At 44.6% G+C, this 18130-nt stretch overlaps 2 protein-coding genes across 5 annotated transcripts in view; one reads left to right on the forward strand and one right to left on the reverse strand.

The window, feature by feature from the left end:
• The window catches only part of P2RX7 (purinergic receptor P2X 7), a 36366-nt gene extending 25055 nt beyond the window's left edge, over window positions 1-11311 (reverse strand). Inside the window, exon 1 of one of the 2 annotated variants that reach the window (XM_036449306.2) lies at window positions 1722-1854. In XM_036449306.2, coding sequence (XP_036305199.1) covers window positions 1722-1849 — 128 coding nt within the window. In that variant the 5' untranslated portion in view covers window positions 1850-1854. Of the gene's footprint in view, window positions 1-1721; window positions 1855-9963 lie in introns of those variants that run through there. The other variant, XM_036449307.2, reaches the window with a different exon arrangement.
• IFT81 (intraflagellar transport 81) overlaps window positions 1-18130 on the forward strand; it is a 162606-nt gene that overhangs the window by 82060 nt on the left and 62416 nt on the right. The window lies entirely within an intron of this gene.

The following is an 18130-nucleotide window of genomic DNA, read 5'->3' on the forward strand; positions in this document are numbered from 1 at the left end:
TTTACAGGACAGCTTCTCAAATACCAGAGTTCACCTGGCATTAATTCACCAGCTTTGTTCTGGGGCTCAGAAACCCATCGGTATCTATCTAAGGGTGTGTCCAGCAGGTCAGCCACCTGTTTTCTAGAAAGACACACCTGTTTTATAAATAATATTGATAATATGCGCTACCCTTTGTTGAGCACTTCAGATGTGCTGAGAGCTATACACACATCATTTCCTTCTTTCCTCACACCAATAGGAGATAGTGTTGTCATCAACACCCTCTGCAGATGAGAGAATGGGCTCAGAGAGGTGAAGGAACTTGCCCACAGATAGGCAGTGGCAGAACTGAGGTTCTTGCCTGGTCTACCACATAGCCCAGAGCCAGACCTTTTAACCACATGTTATTGTTCATGCCTTATGTAGCTCTGCTTCCGATTTCCTGTCTTTCAGGCCAGTTCATTAGCTGTTAATACCATATTTAGAACATGAATGTAAATTACTTTGGTGGGGAAACTAAAGAAGAAGTGGAATTGATTACTAAAAATGGTAGATTTCATATCCATACTTTTTCCCTGCCTCCCATTGCCCAAAATAATTAAGAGTTCATCCTAAATGCTTTGGATAAACGCTTTCTTTATTCATTCAGCATGTGTTTATTCGATCTCTTCCTTCTGCCCAGCCCCTAATATCTGAAGGATATTGGGAAGTCTAAGCTAACAGCTGCCCAGTGGGAGCTAACCTTGGAAGCCAAGACAGAGGGGGCCAAGACATGGTCCCAGCTGTTCTCAACCTAGGCTGTTCCCAGCTGTTCTCAACCAGGGAGCTTTCAAAATTGTAACTCCCAGGGCCAGCCCTGGAAACTATGGTTCTGTAGGTATGGAAAGTTATCCAGGTACCTATATACCTCTTAAAAGTCGCCCTGCTGATTTTGATACACAGCCAGGTTTAAGAATCCCTGGGAACTGCATGAAAAGATAGTGCATATTTGCCGATATGAAGTCCACCTGAACATGTGCATTCCCCATGACCTAGATGTTCCATTCGAGATGTATGCCCTGAAGACACCCTCATACATGTTCAGAATGTTTACAGCAGCATTCTTTAAACCAGAGATAACCTAAATGTCCTTGAACACTGAATGGGTAAGTAAATTGTTGAATTCACACAAAAGGGTGGGGAACGTTGGCCGAGGGCTGTATAAAACCCAATAAATCATTTGGTCTGGCCCTTTCAGGGCATTAAAAGTGAGTTAATTAGCCCTAGCTTGTTTGGCTCAGTGGATAAAGTGTCCGCCTATGGTCTAAAGCAGGCGTCTTCAAACTACGGCCCGTGGGCCACATGCGGCCCGCAGAGGAGTCTGATCCGGCCCGCCAGGTTTTTTGGGCAGTGAGCGCAGCCGAGGTGTTACAGTAGGAATTAGTAGTTCATATAGTCCGGCCCTCCAGCTCTCTGAGGGACCGTGATCTGGCCCCCACTTTAAAAAGTTTGAGGACCCCTGTCTGAAGCCTGCAAACCACATGTCCCTGAAGCAGGAAGGGTTGCGGTCTTAGCTAGGTCATGTCCGATGGGTAGGTAGAAATAACGGGGGAGAAGAGAGGGGAGAGTCTGGAAGGTGGAGAGGGCTGACATGAGAGAAGCCTGGCAGAAAGGACAGGGGAAACAGTGAAAGTGATGGAGGGATGGAGAATGAGGTCAGCCCCAGAAGCTCTCAGGCTTGCACTCTGCACCTGACTCACCATATGTAGACAAGGATCCCCACTATAATGAGGTTCTTCAGAATCCCGATCCATAGGCTCTGAATATGAACGACTTTGGCAACTTGCACAGACTGGCATATCTGGGGGAATTGGCACCGTGCAGGCATGGAGAGAGACCAGAACACAGTGCGGGAAGAAGTGCCTCTCAGCCAAGCCTGCTCTTCCTCATAGTGTCTGACACACTGAGCAAAGGTTACTCTAAATTGACCTGAAAGTGAACCGGTTCCACCTGGTTAACCCCCTCCTACCCCAGAACCAGTATGGATGCCAGGCCGTGTGCCTTCTGTGCCTCATGGGGATGCTGGGACCGCAGCCTCTGCTTTTTGCGCATAAAATCCCCAGAGAAGAATCAGACTGTGTCCATTCCTGGTCCACTCGCCGTGGCAAACAGCCACGGGCAGCAAGCAATGCTCTGAGAAGATAGTGGTGGAGAGCTACACCCCCAAAGCCAGTTAAATACTGATTGTATTAATTACTCCTTGCTGCTGTAGCAAATGACCACGAACCTAGTGGGTTAAAACAACACACATTTATTCCCCTAAAGTTCTAGGGGTCCTGGGGCTCACATCCAGGTGACAGCAGGGCTGGTTCCTTCTGGAGGCTCCATGAGAGAATCTGTTCCTCACCTCTTCCCGCTTCTAGAGGCTGCAGGCACTCCTGGGCTACCAGCCTATCAGACCAGCCCCTGCTCCCATTGTCATGTCTCCTTTCTCTAACTCTGACCCGCCTGCCTCTCTCTTTTAAGAACTCCTGTGATTACAACTGGGGCCACTCAGATAACCAAGGATAACCTCCCCATCTCAAGACCTTGAACTTCATCACATCTGCAAAGTCCCTTTTACCGCATAAAGGACCACACCCTGTTCCTGATCTACCGGGGGAAGCATTCAGTCTCACCACTGAGGCTGTTTATTCTCATGAGCACTGTGCTGCTTTGCCCCTCCACCTTCCTTCCTCCCGTTGCCAGGCACATACTTGCACAAGAGTCTTTTCTCACTTAAGACACATTTCACACATGGTAAGATAAGTTTGTAGATGTTATCATTTTATATCTCAAACCACAACAGGCACTTTTGCTTTGCTTCCGCTAGTGGTGCCTGCACCACATTTGAAGAAGACTTGACAAACAAGAGTGTGGGTGTGGGGGCTTGGCTGAGACTGTAAAGGTCTGGGCTCCGTGTTGGGGGCCACAGGGCTGGAGGGGTTGGGCTGCTATTTTGAAGAAGAGGAGAAATATGATAGCAAGGTGCAGCCATCTGAAGAGTGTCGAGTAGAGAGGCCACAGGGCAGAACTCTAACAAAGGGGGAAATTACAGGGAGATGGATTGGGGCTCGAAGTGAAGAAGAAATGCCTAACAATTAGAACAGCCCCAGAACACAACAAGCCAGACAGTTACTCCTCATGTCTGATAATCATGACAATTTTCACTTTTCTCATCATCACCCTCTCTCCCATCTCCTCTCCATCTGCATTTCAACATCATCTCCCATCTTGAAAATGAATCCTCCTTCGACCCCATATTCTTCTCCCACCACCACTTGGTGCCTCTCTTCTCCTTCGTAGCCAAGTCTCTTAAAAAAAAAAAAAAAAAAATGAGTCACCCCATCCATTTCCACGGTTTCCTCCGTTCCTCCACCCATTCCAGTCTGGCACCCGCCCCCACCACTCCTTCAAAACCTCCCTTACCAAGTAAACAACTTTATCGTCTGTCCGATAGATGCCCCACAGACCTGTTCTTTTTGGGACTTTCAGCAGCATTTGACACCAATGATCACACACTAGCTCCTTCCCTTTCTCCCCTCAGCTTCCATTCTCCTGACTTGCTTTGTATCTCTATGACCACCTTGCTGAGATCCTACCAGGACGTCTGTGCTCCCATCACTTAAAGGTTAGGATTCCTTGGGAATCTGTTCTAAGCCTTCTTACCTTCTCATCCACATTTTCTCTTGCTGGTCAGTTGCAGCTACTTCCATGGTCTGGTTATCCCATATAGAAATCTGTATCTTTAGCTTTAGATTCATATATCTAACTACCCACTGAGCCTTTACATTTGTGTGTCCTGCAGATACATCAAACCTTCAGTTCTGGCCGGGACCGGTTTGGCTCAATGGATAGAGCGTCGACTTGGGGACTGAAGGGTCCCGGGTTCGATTCTAGTCAAGGGCATGTACCTTGGTTGCGGGCACATCCCCAGTAGGGAGTGTGCAAGAGGCAGCTGATCGATGACTCTCTCTCATCGATGTTTCTAACTCTATCTCTCTCCCTTCCTCTCTGTACAAAATCAATAAAATATATTTAAAAAACAAACAAACAAAACAACCTTCAGTTCTGAACTCATCTTCCACCCCCAAATGAGCTTTTTCTCCCATATTCCCTACCCCAATAAATTCTTCTACTATTCATCAGTTCCTCAAGCCTGAAACATGGCACACTCCTTAACTTATCCTTTCCCTCATTCTGCCTCATACATTCTATTGTTTTATTTTCCTAATGTTATTCAAACCCATCTACTTCTCTACCACTGGCACTTCCTTAGGCCAGGTCACCATCAACTCTCACCTGGATTACCCTGTAGTCTCCTAAATGATCTCTCTCCCCACATTTGTATTCCTGTCTCCTCCATGCCCAACCTCCCTCCACCCCCTCCACCTGTATATTGATACATCTGTTTGTGTCCATGGATGCTATAGAAAGAATAAATCTAGAAAAAGGTTCAGGACCATTTGGGAAGAGAATTCTGCAGTCCTGCATCCCCAGGGTGTGGTGGGATTGGGGAATGCACATCTGAATGGGCACATTCTGGCCCTGTGGCAGGCAGACCTCTAAGATGACCCCCAATGTTTCCTGAATCCTGGTATATTAACCCTGCCTAACTCCGTGAGCTTTGCATGTTTAGGATATACTTTGTATGATGGATATGCTTCCATGTTTAGGTTCTATTACACAGCTGACCTTAAGATAGGAAGAACACCTGGGAAGGCCAGATTCAACAAGAGCTCTTTAAATGCAGAGTGTTTTCTTTAGCTGGTCTCAGAAGAGAAGTCAGAGACTTGAAACATGAGAACAATTCATTGTGTCATCACTGGCATGAAGCTGGAAAAGTCCACATTCACAAAGAATGCAGGTGACCTCTAGGATTTTAAGAGTGGCCCCTGGTTGACAGCCAGTGAGGAAACAGAGCTCTCAATCCTATAACTGCAAGGAATTGGAATTTTACCAACAAGAATGAGCTTAGAAGTAAAAATTTCCCCCAGAGTCCTAAAGTGAGAATCTGACCCAGCTCACAGTTTGATTTCAACCTTGTGAGTCTCTGAGCAAAGAACCCAGTCATTGCCCAAATCACTAACCTATAGAACTGTGAGTTGCTACCAGATGGTGTTCTATGCCACTGAGTTTAGATAATTCCTTAAGCAGCAAAAGGAAACTGGCTTTTTATTTCTTGGAGAAGCTTGCAGCCAGCAGAGTGCCACAGCGAGATTTCTAAAGCATGAGGTTCAGGGAAGTGGTCCCCATTGGTTAGGTCAAGGTTGGTATTGCCCCCATAAATTCCTAGAGATGAATTCTGCTCATGCCATCACATGATGTTATCCCCTGCATACTAAGGTGTTGCATAGTTCTTATATTTGAAAAGCTTGGGCTTGGGTCTCATGCCTATGTCCTAGCTGCAAGAGAAGCTGGGAAATTAAACTCTGACATATAATCATGAAGTGGAGTCCATAACATGGGAATTCCCCCATAATTGCACTATTCAGATCATGATTATCAATTGAGATTTTGTAATGGATGTTTTTTGATTGTCCCTCCCCAATCCACTCCTAGCCACCACTTTCTTTTCCCACTTCTTCCAGCAACAGAATTCTTTTTTTCCTAAGGAAAAGCCATTGACTGGTTAGGTCCAGCTCATTCAGCTCTGTTACCCTCTCTCTACTTCCTGCCACAAGAGTGAGCACATGACCCAGAGTTGGCCAATCAGGTGACACCATGCCTCTAGCCACAACGATTGGTTTAAGAATGAATATGTAACCCAAGCTCAACCAATCAGAGTCTTTCCTGGGACTTTCTTGGCAGAGCTATCAAGAAACTCTGTTTGTTCCTCTTGTTGCTATAAGGCGAGGATGTGAGGTGTGCCACCTTCCTACATAGATAGCCTATTCAAGAAGATAACAAAAATCCTAGTATATCCAAGATATATAGAGAGAACCCGCCCTGATAACATAGTTCAAACTTTTATGACCATCCATGTCAGAAGACAGTCCCATCTCTTCCGCTGCCCAGTTACTTGATAGTGGCTTGCTGGCTAATTGAGGTAGGTTGCTGTCAGACATCCAAACAATATGACTAGCACAGACCTACTCAACATCCTGTCCACATACTGCTGCAACCCTGGGAGCTGGAGCCATGTGACCCTGCCTGTAGCTGCACGCCCTGGCTTTGACTCCAGACCTGAACTTGGTTGTGAGGGACTATGAGAAGCTGCTCAGCTTCTTCTTCTTCTTCTTCTTCTTCTTCTTCTTCTTCTTCTTCCTTTCTTTTTTTTCTTTCTTTTTTTTATTATTAATTTCATAGAGAAAGGGAGAAACATCAACGATGAGAGAGAATCATTGATCGACTGCCTCCCATTGGGGATGGAGCCTGCAACCCGGGCATGTGCCCTGACCCAGGAATCTAGTTCATAGGTTGATGCTCAACCACTGAGCTATCCCAGCCAGACTCAGCCTCTAGTCTTATTTCCAGTATTGTAGCCCCTGCCTTGTACTCCAGTTTCAATAACTGATGCTCTGTCTTACTTTGTTATCCTGGCCCTAGTATGTACAACCACGGAACCCAGAACCCTATGGCCAGAACCACCTCCTGCTGCTGCATATCCCAAATTTTACCTGAGCCTGTCTGGACTTCCATCAGGGGTCCACACCAGTCCTATTTGATGCATACAACATCCCTTAACCCCAGGGCACCATGAATCTACCTATTTCACAGATGGCCAACTTGCAGTTACATCAACTAGCAGCCTCAGAATACAATTGAAGGCAGCATTGCCCACGCAGTGTTCTATGGGACACCATTCAGAGAGATGTTAAGTCTTCCATTAACATAGAGGGGAAAAGCAAAGCTGGCAGCATTTTTTCCTTCAATTTTATATTTTAAAATATAAACAATGGGGAAGCATTTCATGTGGGGTTATCTTCCAAAGTCGGGACTTAAGGTAAAAATTGTGTCTCATTAAATATTATAATTATTTGCTAGGCCCATGCATGGCGCACAATGCATAGCCGCAGGCTGTCCTCCTGCTGCCCTGGAACGAGTTGCTGTTTTTCCAGTTTTGCGGGAAGTGAAAGGAAGGTGAGTGTGAAGGAGGTGGCTCGTTGCAGGGGCATGTTGAGTGGAAAATGTTTATTTAGATCCACAGGTAGCACGGCAAAATGCTCATTCTATGAGAAGCACGTGGAAGCAGAGACTGACTAAGGGAACCCCAACTCAAGTATCCATCTCCCCCTTACTCCGGGCACCAGTCACCGAATCATTGCACTGCTTTAATTGTGCCCTCCCTCCATGCTCTAGTGGAACGTGTGTAACTGAAATTAAGGGAATTAAATGCATGTAAAATAAGAGTCCACTATATGAAAGAAAAAATAGTTATCATTGTAAGGTGTTCTCATAATAATCTTTCTCAGATGTACAATGATCTGTTTTTAAGAAACTGCATGCTGGACCCAAGCATACCAGAAAGTTACATTATCTGTTACATGGAATGGTGAAATAGGATCTTTGTAGGATTTTACTATGTTTTTTTATCATCAGCCCTATGATATCTTATCTAAGTGATGTCTTATTTTAGAATTCTAGCATATGGGCTTATCATTCATTGTTTGTTGCATAGTAAGCACATGAATTCAATAATGATTATCCTAATAGTATTAATAAGAAGAATCACACTTAGTAAGGGCTTGCCATATGCCAGGTATTTTTCTAGTAGCTCTGCATTTATTAACTCATTTAATTCTCACAACAACCATCATCCCCATTTTACAGAAAAGGAAACGCAAAGAGGTAAAGGATTTTTGAACCCACCTTTTCAGATCTCAAACCCCATGTGTGGGCATGGTTACTTTGACAGAGGAGAGGGTGTACTGCATTCTGAAGGCACCCATTGGATTTAAAAAGATTATTTTGAAAAAGAACTGACATTTGGGGAGCTCCTACCCCACGCCAGGCATTGAGAACGGCTTGCATGCCTTTTCTACAATACTTAATTATCACAACCACTCTGTGAACTGAGGCAGAATGTGAGGCTCAGAGAGGTTGAATGACTCTAACCCTTTGGTGGCAAACAACACTGTCTCCTTGTACAGATGTGAGTTGTCATCATCATCATCATCATCTTCTTCTTCATCATCACAAAGAGCAAGGGGACATTACCCATTAGGAAAATGTGAACCAAAACCACATCACTTTACATCCCATTAGGATTCCCGCAACCAAAAAGACAGATAATAACAAGTGTCAGGTGAGGATGTGGAGAAATTGGGACAAATGTTGATGATGGGCATGTGAAATGGTGCAGCTGCTGTGAAAAACAGTTGGGAGGTTCCACAAAAGGTTGAAAGAGTTACCAAGTGATCCACTAATTTCATTCATAGTTACATACCCAAGAGAACTGTTCATGCAAAAATATGTTCTTGCAAAAACCTGTACACACATGTTCATAACAGCATGATTAAAAAAATAAAAAAATTTATATATATATATATATATATATATATATATATATATATATATATATATATATGTTTTTATTGATTTTAGAAAGAAAGGAAGGAAGAGGGATAGAGAGAAACATCTATGAGAAACATCAATTGGCTGCCTCCTGCCCGGCCCCGAGTGGAGATCGAACCCACAACCCAGGCATGTGCCCTGACTGGAAATCCATCCAGTGACCTCTTGGTTCATGGGTTGATGCCCAATCACTGAGCCACACCAACTGGACAACCACATGATCTGTAATAGCCCCAAATTGGGAAACAACCCAAATGTCCACCACAAAGTGGTCCATCCATACAGTGGAATATTATGCAGCCATAGAAAAGAATGAGTCGAACCAGTTTGGCTCAGTGGTGGAGCGTCGGTCTGCGGACTGAAAAGTCCCGGGTTCGATTCCGGTCAAGGGCATGTACATTGGTTGCTAGCACATCCCCGGTGGGAGGTGTGCAGGAGGCAGCTGGTTGATGTTTCTCTCTCATCGACGTTTCTAGCTCTCTATCTCTCTCCCTTCTTCTCTGTAAAAAAACAATAAAATATATTTTTTAAAAAAAGAAAGAAAAAGAAAAGAAAAGAATGAAGTACTGATATGTGCTCCGATGTGGACGAACCTTGAAAACATGATGCTGAGTGAGAGAAGCCAGACACAGAAGACCACGTGCTGTGTGATTCCATTTATATGAAATGTTCAGAATAGGCAAAGCCATAGAGACAGAGAACAGATCAGTGGGTGCCCGAAGCTATGGGGAAATGGGAATGTAACTAAGGGAGGTAGGATTTCCTCTTGAGGTGAAATAAATATCCTAAAATTGTGATGATCTCACAATCTGTGAATATGATAAAAACTACGAAATTGTACACTTTAAACGGGGGAATTGTATAGTGTACAAATTATATCTCAATAAGCTGTAAAAGCGGGGCGAAAAAGCATGGGGAGCCTTCCTAACCATGGAGGAGATCTAAAGTGATATTTACAAGTCTGGTCCTGTTTCTGCCCCTAAGCAATGATGACTCAGACAGCTAACAGCAACATCAATACTTGCACACACACACACACACACACACACACACACATACACACACATACCAGATTCATGGCCTTCTCCCTGGAAATCAAGGGTGTTGCCCTGTGTTTTCCCATCTTTCCCAGGCATGCCCTACCCATTTCGCCCTGGCAGGCCTGGGATAGAACCCAGAGTGTCACACTTGCCTCCCAAGCTTCTTTCTGTAGCAAACTGGCACAGCTTCCTCCTGCCTGCTGCTTGCTGGCCACTGCTTCTCCCTCCCTTCTTCCCTCTCCTCCCCCCAATCACAAACACACTCCTCTGCCAGCTTGCTGTAAGACACACATCTCAAGTCTTAAAACCATGTGGACTTGAGGATGTGCACCAGAAGCTGCACTTTGGGATTTCCTGTGTCTGCAATCACTGCAGAAATCTGGGGTCACCTCCACACCCCACTTACCTAACATAGGAAAAGACAATCATGTGGAAGAACCACTTAATGGTGCCATAGCTCCCACTCTGGATCCGGGTGACTTTGTTGGTCTCATACAGGAACATCTCATCGCAGCAGGCTGGCATGGTGAGAGGTTTGCTCTCGTCCTGGGGCTGGCTCCAGAAGGGCCACAGCAGGCCCACCAGTAAGAGAAAATGAAACACCCTGAATTTAAACTGGAGCCTTTAAGTTTGAGCTCTTCCAATGATGACAGAATGGGGGCGGACCCTGGCTGCTGTCCAGCCTTGGCTGGGGGATAAACAAGGGAAGTCAAGTCCTATAGGCCTGCCTGGCAGCTGACCCCGCCCCCGCTAGCCTCCCTCACATGCTGACACAATGATGGTGTTCAAAGGAAGGGCGGGCTTATTTTATTTTATTTTTAGAATTCTGCCCTTCCCCCTGTTCCTTTCACTTTTTTGACTCATTTCATTTGGGGGGAAGTGGCAGCCCTTCAAATGTCAGAGACCCAGTGCTTCCATTGTGCCTTAGTAAAGGGCCTAGATCTTTCCATGGCCTCAGGAGCCGCTCAGAGACTGACTGATTCATTTTCTGCAACCCTTTATTCAGCCCCGATGTGTATGAACACTGGGTGAACGATGGTCTCTGCCTCCCCTTCCACCCTCACCCCACAACACTCCTGTCTGTAGATAGTGGGGAATCAGATTTGCTGGGTAGTGGGGAGGGGGGTGGACTTTATTTCTATGCTGAATATTTCCTGCATGACCCTCTGTCTGGATCCTCTCTCTGTCCTTCTCTGTGCCCTGGGAGTCCACCCAGGACTTGGGCCCAGCAGCCTAAGACTCCCAGGAACAAACTTGCCATCCAACAAAGCTAGGATTTGGCCCCTCAATGAGGGTGAACACGTGCCAGAGGAGCCATGGGTGTCCCCAAGCAAAGGGACAGAGTTTTTGTAGGTTTCTGGTGGAGTTTAGTTTACATTTCAAACAAAAGCAAATTTTGGCAGGCTCAAAGCTAAGCAGGTTTTGTATAAAACAGTCAACTTCAAATCTGGGTTTTAAAGTGGGCCCAGGGCCCTGTTTCCTCAGAAGCAATAAAGCTAAGATTTCCAATGGTCCAAGAATCCTTAATCTGAAGCTCTGAGCTGAGTGCACACTAAGGCCACTTCTATGAAGTTTTCCATATGCAGGCACAGTTAGGGTCACCGAAGGAGGAATGCACGAGGCCAAAGGGGTAAAGGTCATCTGGAAACCCAGGTGGGCTGAGCCCCAAATGGAGCCAGCACCCAAAGACTGGGAGTCAGAGTTTTTTGAAGAACTCCAAGCAGGCTTTTTTTGGGCGGAGATTATCTGTGTAGGTCGGTATTCAGGGAAACTCCAGAGGAGAGAGATAAAGGTCTTAGCAGGTGGAATGTGGTCTAAACAAGTGGACTGTCCATTGTGAAGTGGCCTAAAGGTCAGTTCCCAGAGGAAGGGGTATCGATTCAATTATTTGATCACACTTAACAGACACTACTTTTAAAAATTACTGATAGATCTTTAAGCATTTCTATATCCAGATCAAGCCTTTCTGAGATCCTCACCTGTGCAGAATCACCAGACCTAAATACCCAAAGAACTTCAAATCACATCTTCTCAATGGAACACCCTCCCCCAAACATTGTGCAGGGAAGGACTGATGAGAGGGCCTTGGAAGAGCAGATGAGGACTGCTTTTCCTGCCAGCTTAGCCACAAGGGGAGGGAGGTTGGTAGTTTTGTTTTTTATTGATTTCAGAGAGGAAGAGAGAGGGAGAGGGAGAGATAGAAACATCAATGATGAGAGAAAATCATTGCCTGGCTGCCTCCTGTGCACCCTTTCCTGGGGATTGAACCCACAACCCAGGCATGTACCCTTGACTGGAATCAAACCCGGGACCCTTCAGTCTATAGGCTGAGGCTCTATTCACTGAGCCAAACCAGCTAGGACTCAAGGTGGTTTTTGATGGGGGACATAGAGTCAAGGAAAGATTGAGGGGGAGGGGTAGTTAAGATGGAAACATAAGCCATTCAAAGATGTTGAAATAGCCCTAGCCAGTTTTCTCAGTGTCAGTCTGTGGAATGAAGGGTTACAGGTTTGATTCTGATGAAGGCGCATTGGGAGGCAACCTATCAATGTGTCTCTCTCACACTGATGTTTCTCTGTTTCTTCCCCTCCCTTCACTCTCTCTAAAAATCAATTAAAATATCCTCAGGTGAGGCTTAACAACAGCAACAACAACAACAAACTCTCAAAGATGTTCAAAAAGGAATATCTGTATTTTTGTGTTTTTGTTTTTTTTAAAATATATTTTATTGATTTTTCACAGAGAGGAAGAGAAAGGGATAGTCAGAAACATTGATGAGAGAGAATCATCAATCAGCTGCCTCTTGCACACCCCCAACTGGGGATGTGCCATCAGCTGCTTCTTGCACATCCCCTATTGGGAATGTGCCCACAACCAAGGTACATGCCCTTGACCGGAATTGAACCTGGGACCTTTCAGTCCGAAGGCCGACACTCTATCCACTGAGCCAAACCGGTTTCGGCTGTATTGTTTTTTGTGTGTGTGAAGTAGAAAGTGAGGTCATGAATGGAATGGGGTGATGTGAGGGCTTGAGTGAAGAGGTGTGTGTGTGTGTGTGTGTGTGTGTGTGTGTGTGTGTGTGTTTCTTGTTACAGACCTGCTCTTGAATGCTTCCTGTATTGACTGCCTTCCCTGTTCTATTTCCCAGATCCCCTTCCCAGCCCTCAACCTCCCAGTGGAACTACTCGCCAGCATTCTTGTCTCAGGGTGTGCTTTGAGGAAACCCCGTATATTTCAGCCCCCTGTGCTGTGCTCATGAGTCTAGACTTTGTCCGGAGAGCAACAAGCAGGCTTATAAGCAGAAGCACAGCATGATTTCATTTTCACTTTAGTGAAGTCACTCCAGTTGCACCTTGGAAAGTGGAGAGAACGGGCAAGAGTGGATGTGTGAGGTCTGCCCAGGGAGCGGGTATAGTGGCATGGAGCAAGGCTGCGGGCAGATCCCTAAAGGACGCCAACACCGAGGAGACTATGCAGAGGCATCCAGGAAGGAGAGGAAACCAGCACAAAAGCCAGTGATTCACAAATAAGCTGGGAGAATGCCCAGCGCCCTGCTATCCAAAAACGCTTTTCTTTGAGTTACACCAAACCATGCTGTCTAATGGGATGACCACTCCCCACATGTGGCTATTTAAATTATTTAAAGTTAGCCCAGCCAGTGTGGCTCAGTGGTTGAGTGTTGATCTATGAACCAGAAAGTCACACTTAGATTCCCAGTCAGAGACAGCAACATCAATGATGAGAGAGAATCATTGAACGGCTGCCTCCTGCACACCCCACTCTGGGGATCAAGCCGAGAGGTGTGCAGGAGGCGGCCGATCAATGATTCTCATCACTGATGTTTCTATCTCTTTCTTCCTCTCTGAAATCAATACAAATATGTTTAAAATGATAAAAATAAATAATTTATTTAAAGTTAAATAAAATTTAAACTTCAGTTCTGCAGTCACATCCTATTTCAAAAGCTCAATATCCAGATGTGGCTAATGGCTCCCATAATAGACAGTGAAGATGGAGAACATTCCCGCCAGTGTAGACAATTCTACAGACTCCGTGCTGATAAGATACGTGGGAGAGAGGGAAAGGTGAGTGTAGTTGCAGGAAAGGGAGGAAGGATAGGTCAGGCTCAGTCAGGTGGCATCTATTCTCTGTGCCAAATAGAAGGCAGAAGTGAAAGGCAGAGGGAGGTTTGATGAGTGTGAAGAAGATTCAAAACAGTTGCTATGGTGATCAGGAGAAGAGAGCCAACAGGGAAAACAGGAATGCCAGGGTGGTGTTGAGCCTGAAAAGCCATGGAGGTGTTGTTGCAGCAGCCTAGTGATTGAGATTATGACAGGGGCCCAGGCCTTCCCACCTGCAGGACTCTCCTCCCACCTCCACACCCAGGGGCCCACCAGGCCTTGCCAAGTGGTTCAAATAGTTTGGGAATGTGTAATTGTTGGCATTATCTGTGTGTATTATCGTCTTCTATATTCGTTCCTGAAACTGTAGGCAAAACTACTCATGTGTTCCTCCTTCTCCCTAAAGCACCCTTCCCTGGGGCAGGACTCTGCTTTATTATCATAGACTTCCTGATTAATTTACTTTTTCATATAATTTTTATTGTTTTCAGAGAAGAAGGGAGAGAGAGAAAGAGAGAGAGAGACATCAATGATGAGAGAAAGTCATTGATTAGCTGCCTCCTGCATGCACCCGATAGAGCCTGCAAATCCAGCATGTGCCCTGACCGGGAATCAAGTCATGATCTCCTGATTCATAAGTCAACACTCCACCGCTGAGCCATGCCAGTCAGGCCTAATCTGTTTATTTAACAACTATTTATTGTGTGCCAGGAACTCTGGGGATATGTGAGTTAACAAAAGAGACCAAAATGCTTTCCTTCCTGGAACTCATATTCTAAAGAAACAGGACGAATAACAGACAAGTCAGATATATAGAATGTGAGAGGGCCGTGCCTGCTATGGGGAAAATCAAAGCAAGGAAGGAAGATCAGGTGTGTTTGGGGTTGAACTTAGTGGTTAAATTGAGGTGAAATTCACATAACAAATTTAACCATTGTAAGATTTAGAATTCAGTGGCATTTAGTACATTCACAATGCCATGCAACCACCACCTCTTTCTAGTTCCAAAGCATCTCATCACCTTAAAAGGAAACCCTGTGCCCATTAGCAGTCACTCCCTCCTTTCCTGCAGCCCCTGGCAACCATCAATCTGCTTTCTGTCTCTATGGATTCACCAGCCCCTGGTAACCACCATTTTGTTTGTTTGTTTGTTTGTTTTTGTGGATTTAATTATTCTGGGCATTTCACATAAATGGAATCATACTATGTGGTCTTTTGTGACAGGTTTCTTTCAATTTGTATAATGTTTTCAAGGCTCATCACATTTTAGTATATGTCAGCATTTTATTCTTTCTTATGGCTGAATAATACTTTGTATGGATATATCACATTTTATATAGCTGTTCATTGGTCGATGGACACTCACGTTATTTCCACCTTTGTCTATTATGAATAACTAGAGGTCTAGTGCGTGAAATTCATGTATGGGTAGGGTCCCTGCTGGCAGGGGCCTCCCTTCGTCTCGTACCTCCCCCTGGTGGTCAGCGCACATCATAGCAAGCGATCGAACTCCCAGTCATTCAAACTCCTGAGAGGACACTTTGCATTTTAGGCTTTTATAGATAGATAGATGATGATAGATAGATGATGATAGGTAGATAGATAGATAGATAGATAGATAGATAGATAGATAGATGATAGATAGATGTTACCAGGAACATTCTGGTACAAGTATTTGAGTTCCTATTTCCAATTGTTTCAGTGGAATTGCTGCGTCATATGTTGAAGTTTTTGAGGAAACGCCAAACTGTTTTCCACAGTGGCTGCATCATATGCCATTCCTGCCAACAAAATGTGAGGGTTCCAATTTCTCCACATCCTCGTCAACACTTGTTATTTTCCATTTTGTAAATAATAGGCATCCTAGTGGTAAGAAGTAGTATCTCACAGAGCTTTGATTTGCATTTCCTACTCACATCACTGGGTGTTGCGCATTCTTTCATGTGCTCATTGGCCATTTGTACAGCTTCTTAGAGAAATGTCTATTTAAGGCCTTCCCCCTCTTTTGAATTGGCTTGTTTTCTTTTTGTCACCGAGATACAAGAGTGGAGATTGGACTTTTATTTTTTTTATTATTATTTTAAATTAATTTATTTATTTTAACATATTTTATTAATTTTTTTGCCCCCCTCCCTCCCTCCCACACATCCCCTCCCTCCCTAGAGTTTTGTGTCCATTGGTTGTACTTATATGCATGTATACAAGTCCTTCGGTTGATCTATTAATATTATGGAGATTGGACTTTTAAATAGAGTGGTCAGAATAGGCCTCCCTGAGAAGAGAACTTTTAAGTAAAGACCATAAGAAGGTGAGGGAGGGAGCTGCCAGGATGTCTGGGAAGAGCATTGCAGAGAGAACAGTGAATGCAAAGGCCCGGGAGACAAGTTACTCTCACTTCCCTGTAACGCTGTTTCCTGTCTGCAAACGGGGAAGAATAAGGGCTGAAGACAATATCACATAGAGTGCCAGCAAATTCTCAACCCCTAGGCTTGCCCATGCCCTTGAGCAAGATATTTAACTTCTCAGAGTTACAATTTGCTCATCTATGAAATGGGGATGTTAATCCTATCTTCCTCACAGTGTTCCCACAAGAATTAAATGAAATAATATACCCAGCCAGGGTATAATCATAACAGTGCTCAGAAATGTGGGGTTCAAACCCAGATAAGAGGACTTGGAATCCTGAGGCCTCCGGGAGGAAATGGTTTACAGGAGAGTCGAAGGGGTGCTGTGGCGGGGAGGCCTGTGTTCTAGGCTCCTACCTACAATACTTGGTCCTATTTACGTTCTGAAGAATATAATTTATTTATATATTATACTAACACCAATAGGAGGTTACAGTCTGAATGCCAGCTTTCACCAAGTGCCCTTGGGCACATAGTTTAATCTCTTTGAACTCGGTTTCCTTATTTGTGCCTCAATGTTGTGGACAGTATTCAAGATCATATATGTGTGAATAAGAGAGGTGCTCAAAAAGCTTTCCTCTCTAATTGCTTCATCATATGTCTGCCAGCAAATGCTATCATTTTGGGCATTCAAAAATTTTCAATACAAAAATGCTATGATTTTTTTTGGTGGCAGTTAGAATGTAGGTTTGGGGTCTCAGGCTACAGTTTAGATCCCTCTCTGGTACTTACCCACTGTTGGGCCTTAGGATAGTGTCATAACCACTCTGATCTTTAGGTCCTTACAACCAAAGCAGTTGTAAGGATCTGAGCTCATTTTCATAATTCACCCACCAAGTAACAGAACTCTGCTATCCTGATATGAAGAAAAGGATGGGGTGTCCAAGCAGTTTGGACGGTGAGGGGGAACAAAAGAGAGAAATCCTAATAAGACTGTCTAGAAAAGCTCCTGAGGGGCCAGCAGAGTGAAACCATAATGTGTGAGTTTCCAGCCTCATTTTTCTCTCTGTAAACAGAGCTAAGATCAAAGTCTCAAGTCTAAGACTCTTCTCTGTCCACGGCTAACTTGGTGCCCTCAGCCAAGTCCCTTCCTCTGTACCTCAGCGTCCCAGGGGTTCCTCTCCCCAAACCCTCTCCTCTCTGAAACCATTTGTGGTACCGCCACTGACCAGCAGAGGGAAGTGATGCACCAACATCGCTCTGAAGTCTGCCTCAAAGTTCTGTTTGGTTTGCTTTTTCCTGGACAAGAGAATTATAGTGAAATATTGTAATAATATGTTTCTCCTTTTCAAAGGTCCTTATTTTATATTCAGTGCACAGTTAGAAGGGGTCTTGTCACAGTATGCAGATGAGGAAGCAGAGCCTCAGAAATATGAGAAACAACAAGGACACATGCAAACAATCCACTGGCAATTTAGACATTTGGATGCTAGGAGAGTAATGCTGTATGTCTGGGCTGCTTAGTATCGATAACCAATTACACACTTTATGATTCATGAAGTACTTTCTGACCCTCAATATCAGAAAATTCTTATTCTGTCCTATCTAGCTTACCAATAAGTCAGCTGAGGCTTCTAAAGGTTATGCCATTTGGCTTATTATTTTCTTTCTTTTTTAAAAAAAATATATTTTATTGGGTTTTTTACAGAGAGGAAGGGAGAGAGATAGAGAGTTAGAAACATCAATGAGAATCATCGATCAGCTGCCTCTTGCACACCCCCTACTGGGGATATGCCCGCAACCAAGGTACATGCCCTTGACCGGAATCGAACAAGGGCATGTACCTTGGTTGCGGGCACCCTTCATTCCCCAAGCTGACGCTCTATCCATTGAGCCAAACCGGTTTTGGCTGGCTTATTATTTTCTTAAACAGCTTCATCTTAGAGGCTCCCAGAAATAGCTTAAAAAGTAAAGAACTTGGTATATTGCAGCAGTTTTTTAAAAATATATATTTTATTGATTTTTTACAGAGAGGAAGAGAGAGGGATAGAAAGTTAGAAACATCGATGAGAGAGAATCACCGATCAGCTGCCTCTTGCACACCCAC

This window comes from Pipistrellus kuhlii, unplaced genomic scaffold (genome assembly GCF_014108245.1).
Source record: "Pipistrellus kuhlii isolate mPipKuh1 unplaced genomic scaffold, mPipKuh1.p scaffold_m20_p_20, whole genome shotgun sequence".
Classification (NCBI taxonomy): Eukaryota; Metazoa; Chordata; class Mammalia; order Chiroptera; family Vespertilionidae; genus Pipistrellus; species Pipistrellus kuhlii.